Source organism: Macaca mulatta, chromosome 17 (genome assembly GCF_049350105.2).
Source record: "Macaca mulatta isolate MMU2019108-1 chromosome 17, T2T-MMU8v2.0, whole genome shotgun sequence".
Lineage (NCBI taxonomy): Eukaryota > Metazoa > Chordata > Mammalia > Primates > Cercopithecidae > Macaca > Macaca mulatta.
The window spans coordinates 107,925,370-107,941,932 of NC_133422.1; the positions used below are offsets into that span (position 1 = coordinate 107,925,370).

Below are 16,563 nucleotides of genomic sequence, written 5' to 3' on the forward strand. Positions count from 1 at the left end.
GTGTATGTATACGTGTGTATGCATATGTGTGTATATATACATGTGTGTACACATGCATGTATGTATAAGTGTGTGTATGTGCATGCATGTATGCATGCATGTGTATACATGCATGTATGCATATGTATCTGTGCACACGTGTATGCATGTGTGTATGTATGCATGTGTGTATGTATGCATGTGTGTATGTGTATGTGTGTGTGTATTCCATAGCATGTGTTGCCCTCTGACATGCTGTGCATTTTTCTTGTTTATTGTATTATTATTAATGGCCTCTCTTCCCCACCAGGATCCTTGTCTGTCTTGCTCATTGATACATCCCAAGTACCTGGAACAGTGTCTGGTATATTGTGGATGTTTAGTACATCTTGAGAGGCTCAATGGGTGAATAGTGTTAATTTTCATGGTTTAAAGCTTTATATAAATGGTACCATACTGGCTGCCGTACTCGCTGTGTTGTACTGTGCACTTGCATTTTTGCTCCTCGTTCTGTTTTTGGCATTTATTCTCATTAATCCATGTAGTTCTCATTTATTTTAACTGCCATGTGGTATTTCGCTGTATGTGCCCATTTCTTTATCGCTTCTCCCTGTGTTGGATATTCAGGGTGTGTCAGGTGCTTTGGACACACAGCGTTGTGAGGAATATTCCCTACGCGTCTTCTTGTACACGCATACTTCCTGCGGCAGTTTCTCTCTCACAGTGGATGGCCTATTAGAATGACTAGGGAGTTCTGAGCTATTAGTTTGTTTCCCGAAATTCTGGTTCAGTTGATCTGGTCTGGGTTCAGGGCCGCAGTAATTTGTTTTCTTTTAAAGACATTCCTAATGACTATAACGACAGCTAGGGTTGAGAACCACGGCTCCCGGCTCTAAGGAGCAGATCTGTGTTTGTGTTCCTGGGCATATCTAGAAAGAAAACATTGCTGGCTTGTCCTCTACGGCTCCAGTTCTCCTAAAGGTTGTTTTCAAAGTGGCGGCACCACGCGTGATCCCATCGGCGAATGCAGATTCCCACGTTTTCATTAACACTCTTTAAGTTGTTTGATCCTCGGGGTTTTCCGATAGGATGAGGGTGGAACGCATCCTCTTGTTCCCACAGCCTTCCCCTAATTCCAGGGACTGAGTTTATTGGTCGTTAAAGCATCTTCTTTTGTGAAGGGACCGCTGATGCCCTTGACATAAAGATGTTAAAAATACATTTAGAAGGATCTTTATTTTTTTCCTGCTGCCGTACGAGGAACCCTTTCCGGCCCCGTGTTTCCTTGCCCTTCTTTCCAGCCGCAGATTTTACTCAGAACAACTTCAGTGCTGTGGACACAAAAACGCAGGCCTTGGAGAGGCCGGTCAGCCCTGCCTCGGGGCTGCTGATGAGGTGCCGGATGCGTGTGTTCCTCGTTTACTGGTTCCTCGCAGACTGGGTTGTAGCACTCTGTGCCACCCTCTGAACACAGAGATCCAGGGCCGGCTGGCCCTGCGGCCTCGAGGAGCTCCGTCACCGGCCAGTGGGGAGGCGAACCCGTGGTGACCCACCCAGAGGCACTGCCAAGGGCTGAGCGTGGCGCCAGCGGCGGGAGGCCCGGGGTCACCGTCCCAGGCCGGGCTCCCACCCGCGTCCGCAGGGTCCTCTCCAGGCACCTTCTATCTGGGGTCTGGCTTCCACTCCTGGCCGCGGCGTCCTGATGTCCACAAACCAGGCGGCGGCTGGAGGCGGTGGAGCGGAGAAGGGGGAGCGGAGGCAGCGGGGGAGGGAGGAGAAGAAACGGGCGAGAGGGAGAGGAGGGCGAGGAAGGGCGCAAGGCGGGCGGAGCGCGGGGAGGCGCAGGGGGCGGGAAGGGGCGGCGCCGCGAGGGCGGCTCCTGGCGGCAGGACCGGGCTGTGGCCCCGGGAGAGCCGGGTGGGGCCTCGGGATGCAGCCGCCGGTGCCCGGGCCCCCGGGCCTGCTGGACGCCGCAGGTGAGCGCGGGGCTGGGGCGTCTCTCGGCTCCTGCGGGGGAGCGTGGGGACCCCGGGGCTGGGAGCGCAGGTCCCCGGCCGGCCCGGGCGGAACCTGTGCAGAGACGCGCCCGGGGCCTGGGCCCTCCGCCTCCTTCGAGCTCTGTCTTTGCAACACTTTGCACTTCGCACGGGGTAGGGCGTCGTGCATTCCTCAGTCCCTCGTTCTCTCTCCCTCTGCCTCCTCCGCCTTTGCCTTTCTCTGACTCTGTCCGTTCCTCTTCGCCTCTCTCCTGTTCTGTTTCATGATGAAGAACAGGCGCCCCAAAGTGCGCTCCTTCCCCACCCCTCCGGTGCGTTCCAACCTACACCGTTTTCCGGGGACGCTTCCTTTCGAAGAGCCTGGGAACGTGCAGAGGCGCTCGCGGAACCGGACCGTGTTGCCTGGTTTCAGGCGCCCCCTCTCGTGCTTCTCCCCAGTGTGTGTTCACGGAACCTCCGGTCCTTCCACTTCCCAGATCACGGCCGCTGCAGCTGTGGAGCCCGGCGCGGGCTGGGAAAACAGGAAACCTGTTGCGTGTCCGCAAGTTCGCAGGCCGGGCTCGGGGGCTGCGCTGGGAAGTGGCCGGCACTGGAACGATGCGGGCGTTTTCCTGACGGGCAGAGGGCTGCGCGGATTTCAAAACGAGAGACACAGAGTTCCCTAGAAAGGGAAGCTCTGACGGCTGCAGGGAGGGATGGCGTGGAGTCTCGGGGGCTCTGCCGCTGCCTCAGAAATAATCCAACACAAACCGCTGGGGATTAACCTCACAACCCTTTTACTGGGGCATCTGTGGGAAGTTTCTAAAAACCGGACGAGTTACTGTTGTTTAAAATAATCAAAGAATTTGGCTTCTTTCTGAAAGAAACCGCTATGTTCCTCCCACTCTCTAAAGCAAAATGCTCTGTGGTCAAACGTGTTAATGTGGATTCGACTATTAGTGTATCCTAATGATAACTCTTTATTATTATTTATTAACTAGTTTTATCGTTATTATATGAGAATGCCTTGAAGGTTTAAAAATAGCATTTGACTTAGATTTTCTTCTGACCAAGAACTTGAAACCTGAAAACGTAATACTTGGAGCCGGTCTTTTTAGTATATGAAACATTGGTGTATCTGGGGTAGGGTTGTGGGTCTTTTTGTTTGGAGCTGGTCTTTTGCTAAAATGTATGAAGTATTGGTGTGTCTGGGGGTGGATTCTGGTTTTTCTGCTTTGGGGTATCTGGGGGTGGGTTATGGCCTTTCTGCTTTGGGGTATCTGGGGGTGGGTTATGGCCTTTCTGCTTTGAGGTATCTGGGGGTGGATTATGGTTTTTTCCACTTTGCCCTTCTTTGTTCACTACCCCGGGCATGTGTAAAATCAGGACAAAAGAGAAATTGATGGCTGGGTGATTACAGTTTTACCTGGGATTATTACTTGGACACCATGACTGGTGTCCCCACATGATTAAATGGAACTCACTCTTCTTTTTGGGCGTTCCAGGCCCTGCTGGCAGGAAGGCCAGATCTTGGAACCCTTCCGAGCAGTGCCACCTCCCATGCTTTGTGACATTCCCCTTCCTGGCTCTGTGGAGTGGAGGAAGTGGGTCTGAGGGGAAGGGAGAGCCTGACCTCCAGCCTCGCGTGTCTTCCAGGCAGAACCAGGCGTGGGCACAGGCTCCTGTGGTTCAGCTCCTCCAGCTAAGGCTGGGGTGGGAGCCAGGAAGGGGAGAGCAGGTTGGGTGGGAGAACTGGGGGCTGGTGGGGAGTGACAAGGTGATATTCTGGGATATCCTAGATGGGCTGCACCTGGGGAAGACTAGAGTTAGAAAAATCAGCGCACACAATAGCGGAGAGGTAGCTGTTGGCCCATTTAGCTTCACATCTCAGAACTCCTCCTTGCAACTCCAGTGGGAGAAATGCTGGTTAAGAATAACTGCTATGCCATCTTAAAGTTAACACTACCCGGATGATTAGCATGTGCATTGCATTTATGAAAACCTATACATGAGAGCCCATGTGTCATGTCTCTCTGGACGCTTATCACAATCTCAAGAGGTGGGTAAGCAGGTGCTTCTCATGATTTCCTCCATCCTACAAATCAGGAGACTGAAGGGCCTTCATTCATTCCGTACCAGGAGATGTGTCTATGTCCTCATCTGAGCCCCGGGGACTGGCGACAAACGAGAGACAGAGCTCTCGGCTCTCACAGGGCTCTCTTCTCCCAAGCTCAGAGAGATTAAACGGCCACCCAAGACCACACAGTGGGCCTGGACAGACCCAGAATGGTTTGGGTCCGGTCCCTGTAAGCTGCCTCTGCAATAGAAAACTGTGGGCAGATACTTTAGTTAATAGTTGGGGCACTTAGGAGCACTTTAATTTTCACAGTGCACGTAATAGTATTTCCGCTAACGCGACGGGAACGGCAAGGAAATTATTCAGGTGATTTTAGTTATCTTTATCCTAAGTGAAAGCCCCTTTCTGATGAAATCTGACCTTAAAATGCTTCTCTCTCATGGTAATTATAAAGATATCCACCTTCTTTTCTTGAGTTTATTTTTTGTCTCATTTTTATGCTGTGTCATGTATTTATAAAATGTATTTAAGGTTGGGAGTCTTTTTGTTATTTCTGTTATATCCGGAGTCAAAATATTACCATTGTGTAATTGAATGAGATGATTCAGAACCATTGCTCACAGGGGCATGGGGTGGGACCAGGGGAGCATCACTGTAACAGACACTGGATGACGGAAGTGTAGGCGCCAGGTCCTGGGCCACCAGCGTGGCCTTGGGGCTCCTGGAGCTGTGCCCACCCCTATGCCCACCTGCTTGTCACCCCGTAGGCTTATTCAGCATGACCCCTGCAGAAGCCGCCTTGGGGACCTGGGGGGCGCAGGCATGGCCCTGGCTGCAGGGACCCCACACCGCATGTGTTCCTGAGGCTGGGTGTGGGAATTGCTCCCTGGACTGCACCTGGCTGCAGCCTCTAGTGTCTCAGTAGAGTGGCTTTCAGAAGGAGGGCCTCACTCCACACCGGTGGTGCTGGGCTGAGGGGTGCACTGTGCCACCACCAGGCCCCCCAGGGAAGGCTCTGCCCTCCACCCACTGCCTGTGGGCGATGCATCCAGAGCGCCCTGTCCCCAGCCCTGCCTAAGTCTTCTCCACGGAACTTGGCCTTTTCCAATGCCTGCAGCGTGTGCCTCTGTCTGACGTCCCCTCTGCTTCTCACACTCGGGGACACTCTGCAGGGGCAGGGGAGAGGGGGTGACTGTGGAGAGCACAGGGGTGAGTGGAGCTACTGTGCTCAGTGTGTCTGCAGCAACATTTAAGAGTGCTGGGAGTGTCTGGCTGGGAGACAGCAGGTGCACAGGCCCCGTGGATGCTGGAACAAGCCTCTCTCTAAGGAGGCAGGAGATGGGGCGACCAGGGAGAGCCTAAGAATGCTGGCCTGCGGCCTGGAGGGTAACACCAAGGACAGTGCCACTGGCCACCTCGGTGCAGTGGGTCCGAGATGGGGGCAGCCTGGCTGGCTGGTGGGAGCCAATGGTTTATTACGTTAGCGAATGGAGTGATCTGGTCCCCTCCAAGGTGTAAGGTAAAAAGCGATTTGGGATGAGATTCTTGGGACAGGTGTAACTTTGCAAGAGTCAAGGGGCAGGCAGGGTGACTGTGCCGGGGGCTGTGCTGAGTCCGAGAGGGCCTGGAAGGAAGGCCGTGCCCCAGGCCTCGCCCTTGCTGGGTCAGCTGGATAAAAACGGCTCTCTCAGATCAGCAGAGCGATTCTGCATCTGCACATTGATTTACAGTTTTGCGAAACTTATTTCTGAGGACGTAACAGTCCCTTCCTTGGGCGCGATAACCTTGCCTTGCCATTGAGCTCTGCTGATGGGATTGCAGAAGTGTAAATCTTCGGACGTGGACCTTCTAGGGTGTGGACAATGTCTGCGTGGCCGTCCTCGCTGCCGGCGGCTCTCCAGTGCGCTGTCTGCTTTCCCTGCACACATGCACTCACACATGTGCACACACACAAATGTTGATTTTCAAAATCTTGGAGTAGGAAGACTTTACCATGGTTTTAAAAAATCCCCTGTTTTGTTTGGAGTCACACAGGGATCAAGATGATTTAGTTTTCAGAAAATAAAACAAAGCAAAACAGATGGCCCAGCTGGACGGCTGCTGGGTGCTGTTCCTCTCTCCCTGCCCCTCCCCTGGCGGCAGCCCCCTCCCCCTCTGAGTGCGGCTGTGATAGGCGGGTAGAGAGGGTGTGTCCGCAAGCCAGTGGTGATGATAAAACAGTAAACAAAAGGTGCTCCCGTCCTCCTGGGGACACCAAGGGGAGAAAGTCAGATGGAGGAAGAGGCAGCCAGTGGGAAGAAGTCCTTTCGAGTTTGCTTTCTTGAGTTCTGGCCGCAAATTCCAGTATAGTGGCTTAAGATCCAGAGATTTTATTCTGTTATCTAATGGAAGTTGGGGGTGGTCCCCGAGGTGGGCTGGGAGGCAGGTGGGGATAGTGCATCCCAGGACCCCCCGGGCAACAGAGCACGGCCCAGAGCCTGCCGGGCTGACACCCGCCCGAGCCTGAGCCCTCACTGACAGGTCCTCGCCTTCCTCCCCACAGAAGGGCTTTCGAGGAGGAAGAAGACGTCGCTGTGGTTTGTGGGGTCTCTGCTGCTGGTGTCTGTCCTCATAGTGACCGTCGGGCTGGCTGCCACCACCAGGACAGAGAACGTGGCCGTGGGCGGCTACTACCCAGGGGTCATCGTGAGTGCGCTGAGCGGGCGGCCTGGGCCGGGGAGGGCAGGGTGGTGTGTGGCTGGCTCAGGGTGGGCCCATGCCAGCTCACAGGGCTGGGGCTGAAGGTGGGGAGGCTTCGATCGGGGCTTGTGGTCGGCAGGGTTACGGCTCCCACAGACGTGCACATCCCGATCCCCAGGACCTGGGACGGTGGCGGGTCCAAGGCAGAGGGGGATTCGGGTTGAGGTCCAAGCTGACCGTAAAATAGGGCCAGGTGCCCTCCATTGTCCGGGTTGGCCTGATGCGGTCACAGGGTGACCAGGGCGTGGGAGGGGGGCCAGAGCCCGGCGACGGGAAATGTCCAAGGTGGAGGAGGGGCTGGGAGCCCAGGATGTCCGAAAAGGCCAGTCAGAGCCTCCCCCAGCGTCCCGGAAGAATTTTACCCTGAGGGACCAGGTCGACCACCATAGCCCATGGAACCGTGGAAGGGAAAAGTAACTTTAAACGATTCCTGCCAAGAAGGGATGGATCACAGATCGTATTAGTGACGCCATCACGTGGGAATGGCTAGAAGGTGATGGTGCTGACCTCATCCACCCCGCAGGCCAGATTTTGGACAGTAAGGCGGCGAGGTAAATTGATGGTAACCTAATTGGCAAGAATTGGTCACCTGGATTCAAAAGTATCAAGGTTCTTTGAACTATGAAATTACATCCTCTGTCGTTAGCAAAAAAATTTGTCCTAAGTGCCTGCGTTCTGCACAGTGAACCTCTGTCGGAGTGGCTTGGATCTGCTGCAATGCCCTTCACGTGCCCCAGAGCCCGGTTGCTATGTCATGAAGTGCTAAAGCAAGATTTTAAAATGCGGCTTCTTCAATCTCGTCACTCTCACCTGAAGTACTACCAAGATTGGTAATAATATTGATGACAGTCAGCAAAGATGAAAGATTTTTGGCACTCAATATTTAGAAATATTTTACAAATATCATTTATTTCACCTTTATATTTTCCTTTGTTTGATCTTTTTTTTTTTTTTTTTTTTTTTTTTTTTTTGAGACGGAGTCTCGCTCTGTCACCCAGGCTGGAGTGCAGTGGCCGGATCTCAGCTCACTGCAAGCTCCGCCTCCCGGGTTCACGCCATTCTCCTGCCTCAGCCTCCCGAGTAGCTGGGACTACAGGCGCCCACCACCTCGCCCGGCTAGTTTTTTGTATTTTTTTAGTAGAGACGGGGTTTCACTGTGTTAGCCAGGATGGTCTCGATCTCCCGACCTCGTGATCCGCCCGTCTCGGCCTCCCAAAGTGCTGGGATTACAGGCTTGAGCCACCGTGCCCGGCCCCTTTGTTTAATCTTAAGGTGTACTTTATACGTCTACACTATCTACCTGTGTATAGTTTATAAATAAACATATACAAATAGTATCTGTGCAGAAAAAGCTTTATCAGTAAAATTACAAGAGGCCAATGGTGTGGGGACCCTGGCCTCATGCGAGGGGCTTTTCTGCTTCCTGGGCAGAGAGGGGAGCCCAGAGGGCAAGTGGCTGTGAGGAGGGACCTCCCAAGTGATTTGCAGAATATCAAGATCAACCTTGAGTAGCTGTTTTTATTGTTCGTTCTCAAGCTTATTTAAGGGCTCCCTCAAAATACCGTAATCAAAAACATCAATGACTAATGCTCGAGCTGTGCTCTATATAAAATCTGCTTGCTGGGCAGTGAATTAACGCTGTGCTGACCAGCTTGAAATGACTTTAGCCCAGACAGTTCTGAGAGCCAACTAGGGAGATGACAAATCAAATCAGCCTCAAGGAAACGTGGCTAAGAGTCACTTCTGTGGAGACTCGTGCCAATGTAGAGGCTTCAAAGAAAAAGGTGATCTCAGAAGAAGCGGCCGGAACATGAAAACATCTCAACATTTTGAAGAAAGGTGTGTTTTTTTTTTCAAATCCCCCCAAAATAAAATGTAGTGAAACATTAATACACGTACATTGAAGTGAAATTTTGATGTTTTTGAACTGTGGCGTTGAACTGTGGTGTTTTGAAGCTCAGCACATGAAGACATGTTCCTGTTATCCCTGGAGAATTCTCAAACCATTGGTGAAAGCCACATGTGTACACGTCTGTCACCACAGACGCACAGACACAATTACAGAAAAGGCAAAACTACTTACATAAAGGAGTCCGGTTTCCAGTGCATTAAACTTCACACCACGGCCCCAGGAACTCCAAGGCTGTGCCGGGCGGGCCGCCCCTTCCAACAGATGCTCACTGGGAAGCGTAACCGGCCCGGCTCACCTGCACGCAAGTAGGGGCCGTCTTAGCCTCGGCACGATCGTTGGCAGCTCCGAGTTGTCTGCGGGAGGCACTTTAGCCGGCGGCTCTGAACCGGATTTTCGGTGGGTGTTGCTGAAACGCATATTCTTCGCACTGTTTTAAAAATTCCTCTGCCAGGTGTGCGTCACCTGCCAGGACGGGCCCTGGGTGGAGGGTGCGGGTGCCCAGCCGCTGGCCTCTATTCTAAGACAGCACAGTCCCATGTCTATTTCCCGACATCCCGGCCTCATTTTCTGCCCAGAGCTGGGGCTTCCTGTGGAGCAAGGGGGCTCCGCCGGACCCCTGGTGGCCTGTGCTGCAGCCCGGGGCCGCTCCGGAGCCCTTTCCCCACACCAGGCACCTCCCCGCTGACGGCCTGCCCTGCTCACTCTCCCGAAGCAGCAGCCACAGGTAGGCCATCTGAGCAGGTGTCCCAGGTGGCCCTGGTGCCTGGCAACCCTTCTTTTGAAACACAGCTGTAGTTCCCTAATGCCTTACCCAGGAGCCATGCTCAGGGGCATCTCAGGCCCAGAGAAGACGGGGCAGATGTTGGTGCTTGGTGGCCTTGGGTCTCCGAGAAGATGTTGTCTCTGGGGGACGAGTGGGATCCTCTTTTACCGCACAGTCACAAGCCAAACGGACACATCATTAAAAACCCTTGAGTAGAGAAGACAGGATGGGTGATGTTGCAGAGACGCCCGCCCAACGCCAGCAGACACACCTGATGCTCAGTGGTTGAGGTTCTTGAGGTGGGGATGTCTGGCCTTCGTCCCTGGATAAAATGCCTTTGAGGGTGGGATTTTTTGCTGTTAAATGTCAGTGTTAAGCTTCCAGGAATGCTAATGAGTGTTTCTCTCTCGTTCTTCCTTTGGTTTTAGCTCGGCTTCGGATCTTTCTTAGGAATTATTGGCATCAACTTGGTGGAGAATAGAAGGCAAATGGTGAGAAAGTACATTGCTTCTTTCTAACATGGGGAGGTGGGGATCATGAGCCCTTCATCGGGGACGGTACAGCTGCGCTGGGGCTCTGAGAAGAGTTAGCCCCGCCTCCCCAACACATTGGTGTCTACAGGACCAGCTCTGAGGTTCCCGGACTGTGGCCTGCACAGTCCTGGGTGCAGGGTTCAGCGGGTACCATTCACACCTTAGTCTAAACGAGCATGGCCCTGGGTTGCTGGTGCATCAGTCTCACGTGGTGTGCAGCCACCAACGGCAAGGGCTGGGAAGCTCAGGGAGTGCATGAAGTTTGGGACGGGGGCGGCAAATTAAGTTAAGTCCTGGTGTGTAAAGTTCAGGCAAAAACATGTGCACAAGCCTCTCTTCCTTTTGAACCAATGGCTCTAGAGTCCTGTTTTTCATCTGAGTTGGGCTAATGTTTATCTTGCCCAGACTAAGAGGAGCGGTAAAGACATAAAACCAGGAGGGAGCCCCTGGTTCACACGGCAGCAATGCAGAGTGAAATCTAGACGCTGCCAGTCCGTGATGTTAGTGGCTGCATGCGTGGCAATAGCGATCAGGTTCAGCTGGAGTCCGTTTTGTTGACGCACTGCTTTGGGGACTGTAACTTTATAAACAGAAACTGGTTAATGTTAAGAGCATTGTTTAGAGGGGAGGTGTTTGGGCCACTTCTGCCTCATCTCCCAGTTGTTGCCTCAGACCAGGCTGGAGTTCTCATCTCTTCCCTGTGCTGGCTGTCATCTTATTGTATCATCCAGTGTGCAAATGACCTGTGTTGGGTCCCCAACCCCTGCCTGTAACCCAGTTCCCAGGCCGAGAGGGAGGGTGCGATGGCTGGGCCGTGGTGTGTGCCCTCGGAACCCTGTGTATTAGTCTGTTTTCATGCTGCTGATAAAGACATGCCCAAGACTGAGTAATTTACAAAGGAAGAGGTTTAATTGGACTTACAGTTCCACGTGGCTGGGGAAGCCTCACAATCACGGCAGAAGGCAACAAGGAGCAAGTCATGTCTTACGTGTATGGCAGCAGGCAAAGAGAGAGCTTGTGCAGGGAAACTCCCCCTTATAATAACCATCAGATCTTGTGAGACTTACTATCATGAGAACAGCATGGGAAAGACCTGCCCCCATGATTCAATTGCCTCCCACCAGGTCCCTCCCACAACACACGAGGATTCAAGGTGAGATTTGGGTGAGGACACAGCCACGCCATATCACCCCATATGGGACCCAGCAAACTCCCACTGCTGCCCAGGAAACTGACCCTTGGGCAGATGGAGCCTTATCGTGTGAGGGTGGGAGGTCCCTGGAGGGTTGGGGGGTGGCTGCAAAGACACTGGGATTCTGGTAGAGCAAAGCGTTCTGTTCTGTATGTTGGAGACAGTGTGCACTGCAGGGTGAGCTGCCGTTCTTCGCTAGCAGTTGCAAAGAGATGGAGAGATAGCCCCGGCATTTCCTCTCCCACCCACCCCCTGTTGTTGGCTCCCGACTGTGGGTGTCACAGCTGACCAGGGTGGGCAAAGGCCTCACACACACCAGTCTGCAGAACGGCGTTGGAAACAGAGGCCACCTTTGGGAGCCAGTATGCCCCCATGATGGTCTCTAGACAGCATCTCTTCAGAGTCTGGGGCTGCTTGGTGCCTGCAGGGAGTTGAGTGGACCTGGGGGTGGAAGGCCTCCTGAAGGTTTTTCCGTAAGATTTCCCCAGAGAGGCAGAAGCTGGGTATGAAGTTGGGCTTTGGCGATACAAGGGTGGGTGGGCAGTGTGGGTCTGTTTTTCTTTCCTTTTAAAAAAATGGCTTTAATGAGATATAGTCCACATTCCATGTAACTCACCCATTGAAAGCACACAATTCAGTGGTTTTTAGGTATTCGCCGATACGTGAACCATCAGCACAGCCAGTGTTAAAACATGAATCACCTCAGCAAGAAACCCACACCCTTCTGTTAGCACCTACCTACCCAGCCTGAGCAGCCAGGAATCAACTCCTATCTCTGTAGATTCCTACTCTGGGCTTGCGTGTGAAGGGAGTAATGAGTAATATGTGGTCTCTGTGTCTGGTGTCTGGCACTGCGCATTGTGTCTTTAAGCTTCCTCCGAATTTCCTTGCTTTCTATGGCTGAATAATAATCCACTATATGGGCCAGACACAGTGGCTCATGCCTGTAATCCCAGCACTTTGGGAGGCCAAGGTGGGTGGATCACGAGTTCAGGAGTTCAAGACCAGCCTGACCAACATGGTGAAACCTCATCTCTACTAAAAATACAAAATTAGCCGGGCGCAGTGGTGCGCACCTGTAATCCCAGCTACTTAAGAGGCTGAGGCAGGAGAATCACTTGAACTTGGGGGGCAGGGGTTGCGGTGAGCCGAGATTGCGCCATTGCACTCCAGCCTGGGTGACAGAGCAAGACTCTGTCTCAAATAATAATAATAACGATAATAATAATAATAATCCACTGTACAGATGTGCCACACTTATCCATTCACCAGTTGATGGACATTACAGCTGTTTCCACCCTTTAGCGCTTGTGAATAATGCTGCTGTGAACATTTGTACATAAGTTTCTGTGTGAAAATGCACTTTCATTTCTTTTGGGCATGTACCTAGGAGTGGAACTGCTGGGTCATACAGTAATGCTGTTTAATCGTTTGAGGAATTGCCACACTGTTTTCCAAAGTGGCTGCCCTATGTTCCCACAGACAGGCATGAGGGCTCCAGTTCCTCCACTCCCTCACCAGCACTTGTCACTCTCTGACTGTTATTGATTCTAGCCATCTAATGTGTGTTAAGTGGTATCTCATCGTGGTTTTGATTGCATTTCCCTGATGATTAGTGAAGTTGAGCATCTCTTCATGTGCCTATGACCATTTGCATATGTTCTTGGAAAAATGTCTGTTCATTTCCTTTGCTCATTTTTATATTGAGCTGCCTTTTCCTGTTGAGTCGTCAGAGTCATTTATGTATTTTAGAAACAAGTCCCTTCTCAGATATGTGATTTGCAAATATTTCTTCAAATTCTGTACATTGCCTTTTCACTTTCTTAATGGCGTCCTTTGAGGCACAAAAGTTTTTAATTTTGATGAACTCTAATTTGTTTTTTCTTTTGTTGTCCATGCTTTTGGTGTCATACCTAAGAATCTTTTGCAAATCTAAGGACATGAAGATTTACCCCTAGAGTTTTCTAGAAGAGTTTTGTAGTTTTAACTCTTCCATCTGGGTCTGTGATCCACTTTGAGTTTACTTTTGTGTATGGTATGAGGTAGGGGTTATTATAGTTTTAACTCTTCCATCTGGTTCTGTGATCCACCTGGAGTTAACTTTCTTCATGGTGTGAGGTAGGGACCCATGTTCATGCATTTGTGGACATCCAGTTGTCCAAGCACCATTTGCTGAAAAGACTGTTCTTTTCTCATTGAATGGTCTTCACACCCTCGTTGAAAATTAATTGGCCATAGATATATGGGTTTATTTGTGGACTTTTAATTATATTCTTTTAATCTATATGTCTTTGCTTGTGCTGGTACCACAGTCTTGATTACTGTAGCTTTATAGTTAGTTTGAAATAAGGGCTTGTGAGTCTCCCAGCTTTATTCTTTTTCAGGATTATTTTGGCAATTCTGAATCCCTTGCCATTCCATATGACTTTTAGAATCAACTGGTCAATTTCTACAAGGAAGCCAGCTGGGATTCTGGTAGGGATGTGTTGATTCTGTAGCTCAGTGTAGGGAGTGTTACCATTTTAATGTTAAGTATCCCAATCCACGAACATGGAATGCTTTCCCAGTTATTTAGACCTTCTTTAGTTTTTAAAAACAATGTTTTGTAGTTTTTAGAGTGTAAGTTTTGTATCAAATTTACTTATTCTTCAGTATTTATCAAATGAAGTACTTACCAAATTAAATTTATTCTTAAGTACTTTATTCTTTTTGAGGCTATTTTGAGTGGAATTGTTTTCTTAATTTAACTTCTGGGTTGTCCATTGCAAGTGTTTAGAAATATAATTGACTTTTTATGTTGATCTAATATCTGCAGCCCTGTGGAACTCATTTCTTTGTTCTAGTAGTTCTTTAAAAAATTGATTCCTTAGGATTTTTTTTTATCTACTAGAGTATGTCAAATAGAAACACTTTTGCTTCTTCCTTTCCAATCTGGATGCAGGGGGACCATTTCTATGGCTTCGGTAAAAGCACATGGGTACTGGAATGACAGGATAAAGACCCAGGAGTGACGACCACTGCCAGAGCTGTGTGGTGTTCACCTGTCCATGGGCTTCCCTCACCTGGGTGAGGAGGGCACCTGGATGCCCCAGACCAGAGCCTCTGAGGGGTTGTCTGTGATGCCTGTGCAAGCTCATTTCTGCCTTTTCAGGAGAGGAATTCTTCTGGGTTAATGTTGTATAGTGAACCCATATTTCACAATCTCACATTAATTTAATACTTGTGGTAGCTGGAACCTGGATGCCGTGACTGCTGTGTGATCCTAGGAAACTTACTGAAGTATTTCAGCCTCAGTTTCTTCTTTTGCATGGTGGCTGGGAACATTTGAGCCAATGCACATGAGAATGTCTTGTTCATGACAGGTTTCGAGAAAACAGTGGCCATTGTTCTACACTGGTTTTAAGTGCATAGATGTCAGAACATTCAAGTTATTTCAAAAGGCAGCAAGGCAGGCTGTGAATGTCAGCTAGAAAGAGAACGAGTGTATTTCCAATGCTTCCAGATATACATGAACACGTTTTTTCTCGATTTATTATTTTAAATTTTTACCATTGAAAGCTTTGCACACATACAAGGGTGAAGAGAATTGCCTAATGAATCCTCTGTGCCCCCCACCCAACTCCATCACTTGTCTGGTTCACCCCCAGCCTGCTTCTCTTCCCGTGTTGTTTAGAAGCAAATACCAGACATGGCATCATTTCATTTATAAAGATTTCACTCTGTTCACTTAGGGGATGGAATCTGATCATTAGGAATGGCTTCACCATTATTCCTACCCATTATCATGTTAGTCTCCGGTGACATCTGAAGAATGCCCCAAATCACATCAGCTTTAGATATTTTTCCACTGCTGAATGAGTTACTGTTTGCTCCTCACCCAAACAGACATATGAATCATTGATTTCAGGAAGAGCTCTGTAACCTGATACAATCCCACAGGTCCCACAGGGATGGGAAAGGGAAGGGCATAAAACAGTGTTAACTGGTGATTCTCCTGTGCCCCACGTACGTGCACATGCACAGACGCACACGACACACTCCACACAGTACAAAACATATGCATGCCACACACCACACACACACACCATACACTACACACAACACACGACACACACACCACACACCACACAAATGACACACACCACACAATACACACCACATACACCACACACAACACACAATATACAACACATACTCCACACAATACACTCCACACACCACATACAACACACACAACACAACACACAATGCACACCACATACACTGCACACAACACACACCACACACAAGACACAATATACAACACACACTCTACACAATACAATACATACACCACACTACACACACCACACACTCCACACAATACACAACACACAACACACAAACCACACACGACACACACACCACACAGCACACACAACACACGACACACACACCACACACCACACAAACGACACACACAACACAATACACACCACATACACCACACACACTAGACACACCACAACACACATCACAGATGACACACACACCACACAATACACACCACATACACCACACACCACACACCACACACAATACACAACACACACTCCACACAATATACTCCACACACCACATACAACACACACAACACAACACACAATGCACACCACATACACTGCACACAACACACACCACACACAAGACACAATATACAACACACACTCTACACAATGCAGTACATACACCACACCACACATACCACACACTCCACACAATACACAACACACACCACACATGACACACACCGCACACATGACACACACCACACAGTCCACGCATACCACATATACCACACACACCACACACACTACACACAACACACGACACACACACCACACAATGCACACCACATACACTGCACACAGCATGCAATACACACTCCACACAATACACTACACACACCACACATATGACACACACACTACACAATGCACACCACATACACTACACAAACCACATACCACACACAGCACACATACCACACACACCACACACACCACACATACCACACACAGCACACATACCACACACACCACACACAGCACACACACCACACACAGCACACACACCACACACACCACACATACCACACACACCACACACACCACACACAGCACACATACCACACACACCACACACAGCACACATACCACACACAGCACACACACCACACACACCACACATACCTCACACAGCACACATACCACACACAGCACACACACCACACACAGCACACACACCACACACACCACACATACCACACACACCACACACACCACACACAGCATACATACCACACACACCACACACAGCACACATACCACACACAGCACACACACCACACACA

The 16,563-nt window shown here is 50.2% G+C and overlaps 1 protein-coding gene across 1 annotated transcript in view; it reads left to right on the forward strand.

The window, feature by feature from the left end:
• Positions 1–16,563, forward strand: part of TMEM255B (transmembrane protein 255B) — a 65,438-nt gene that overhangs the window by 20,977 nt on the left and 27,898 nt on the right. Inside the window, exons 2-4 of the mRNA XM_015121526.3 lie at positions 1,886–1,955; positions 6,575–6,717; positions 9,875–9,937. Coding sequence (XP_014977012.3) covers positions 1,910–1,955; positions 6,575–6,717; positions 9,875–9,937 — 252 coding nt within the window. The 5' untranslated portion in view covers positions 1,886–1,909. The remainder of the gene's footprint in view (positions 1–1,885; positions 1,956–6,574; positions 6,718–9,874; positions 9,938–16,563) is intronic.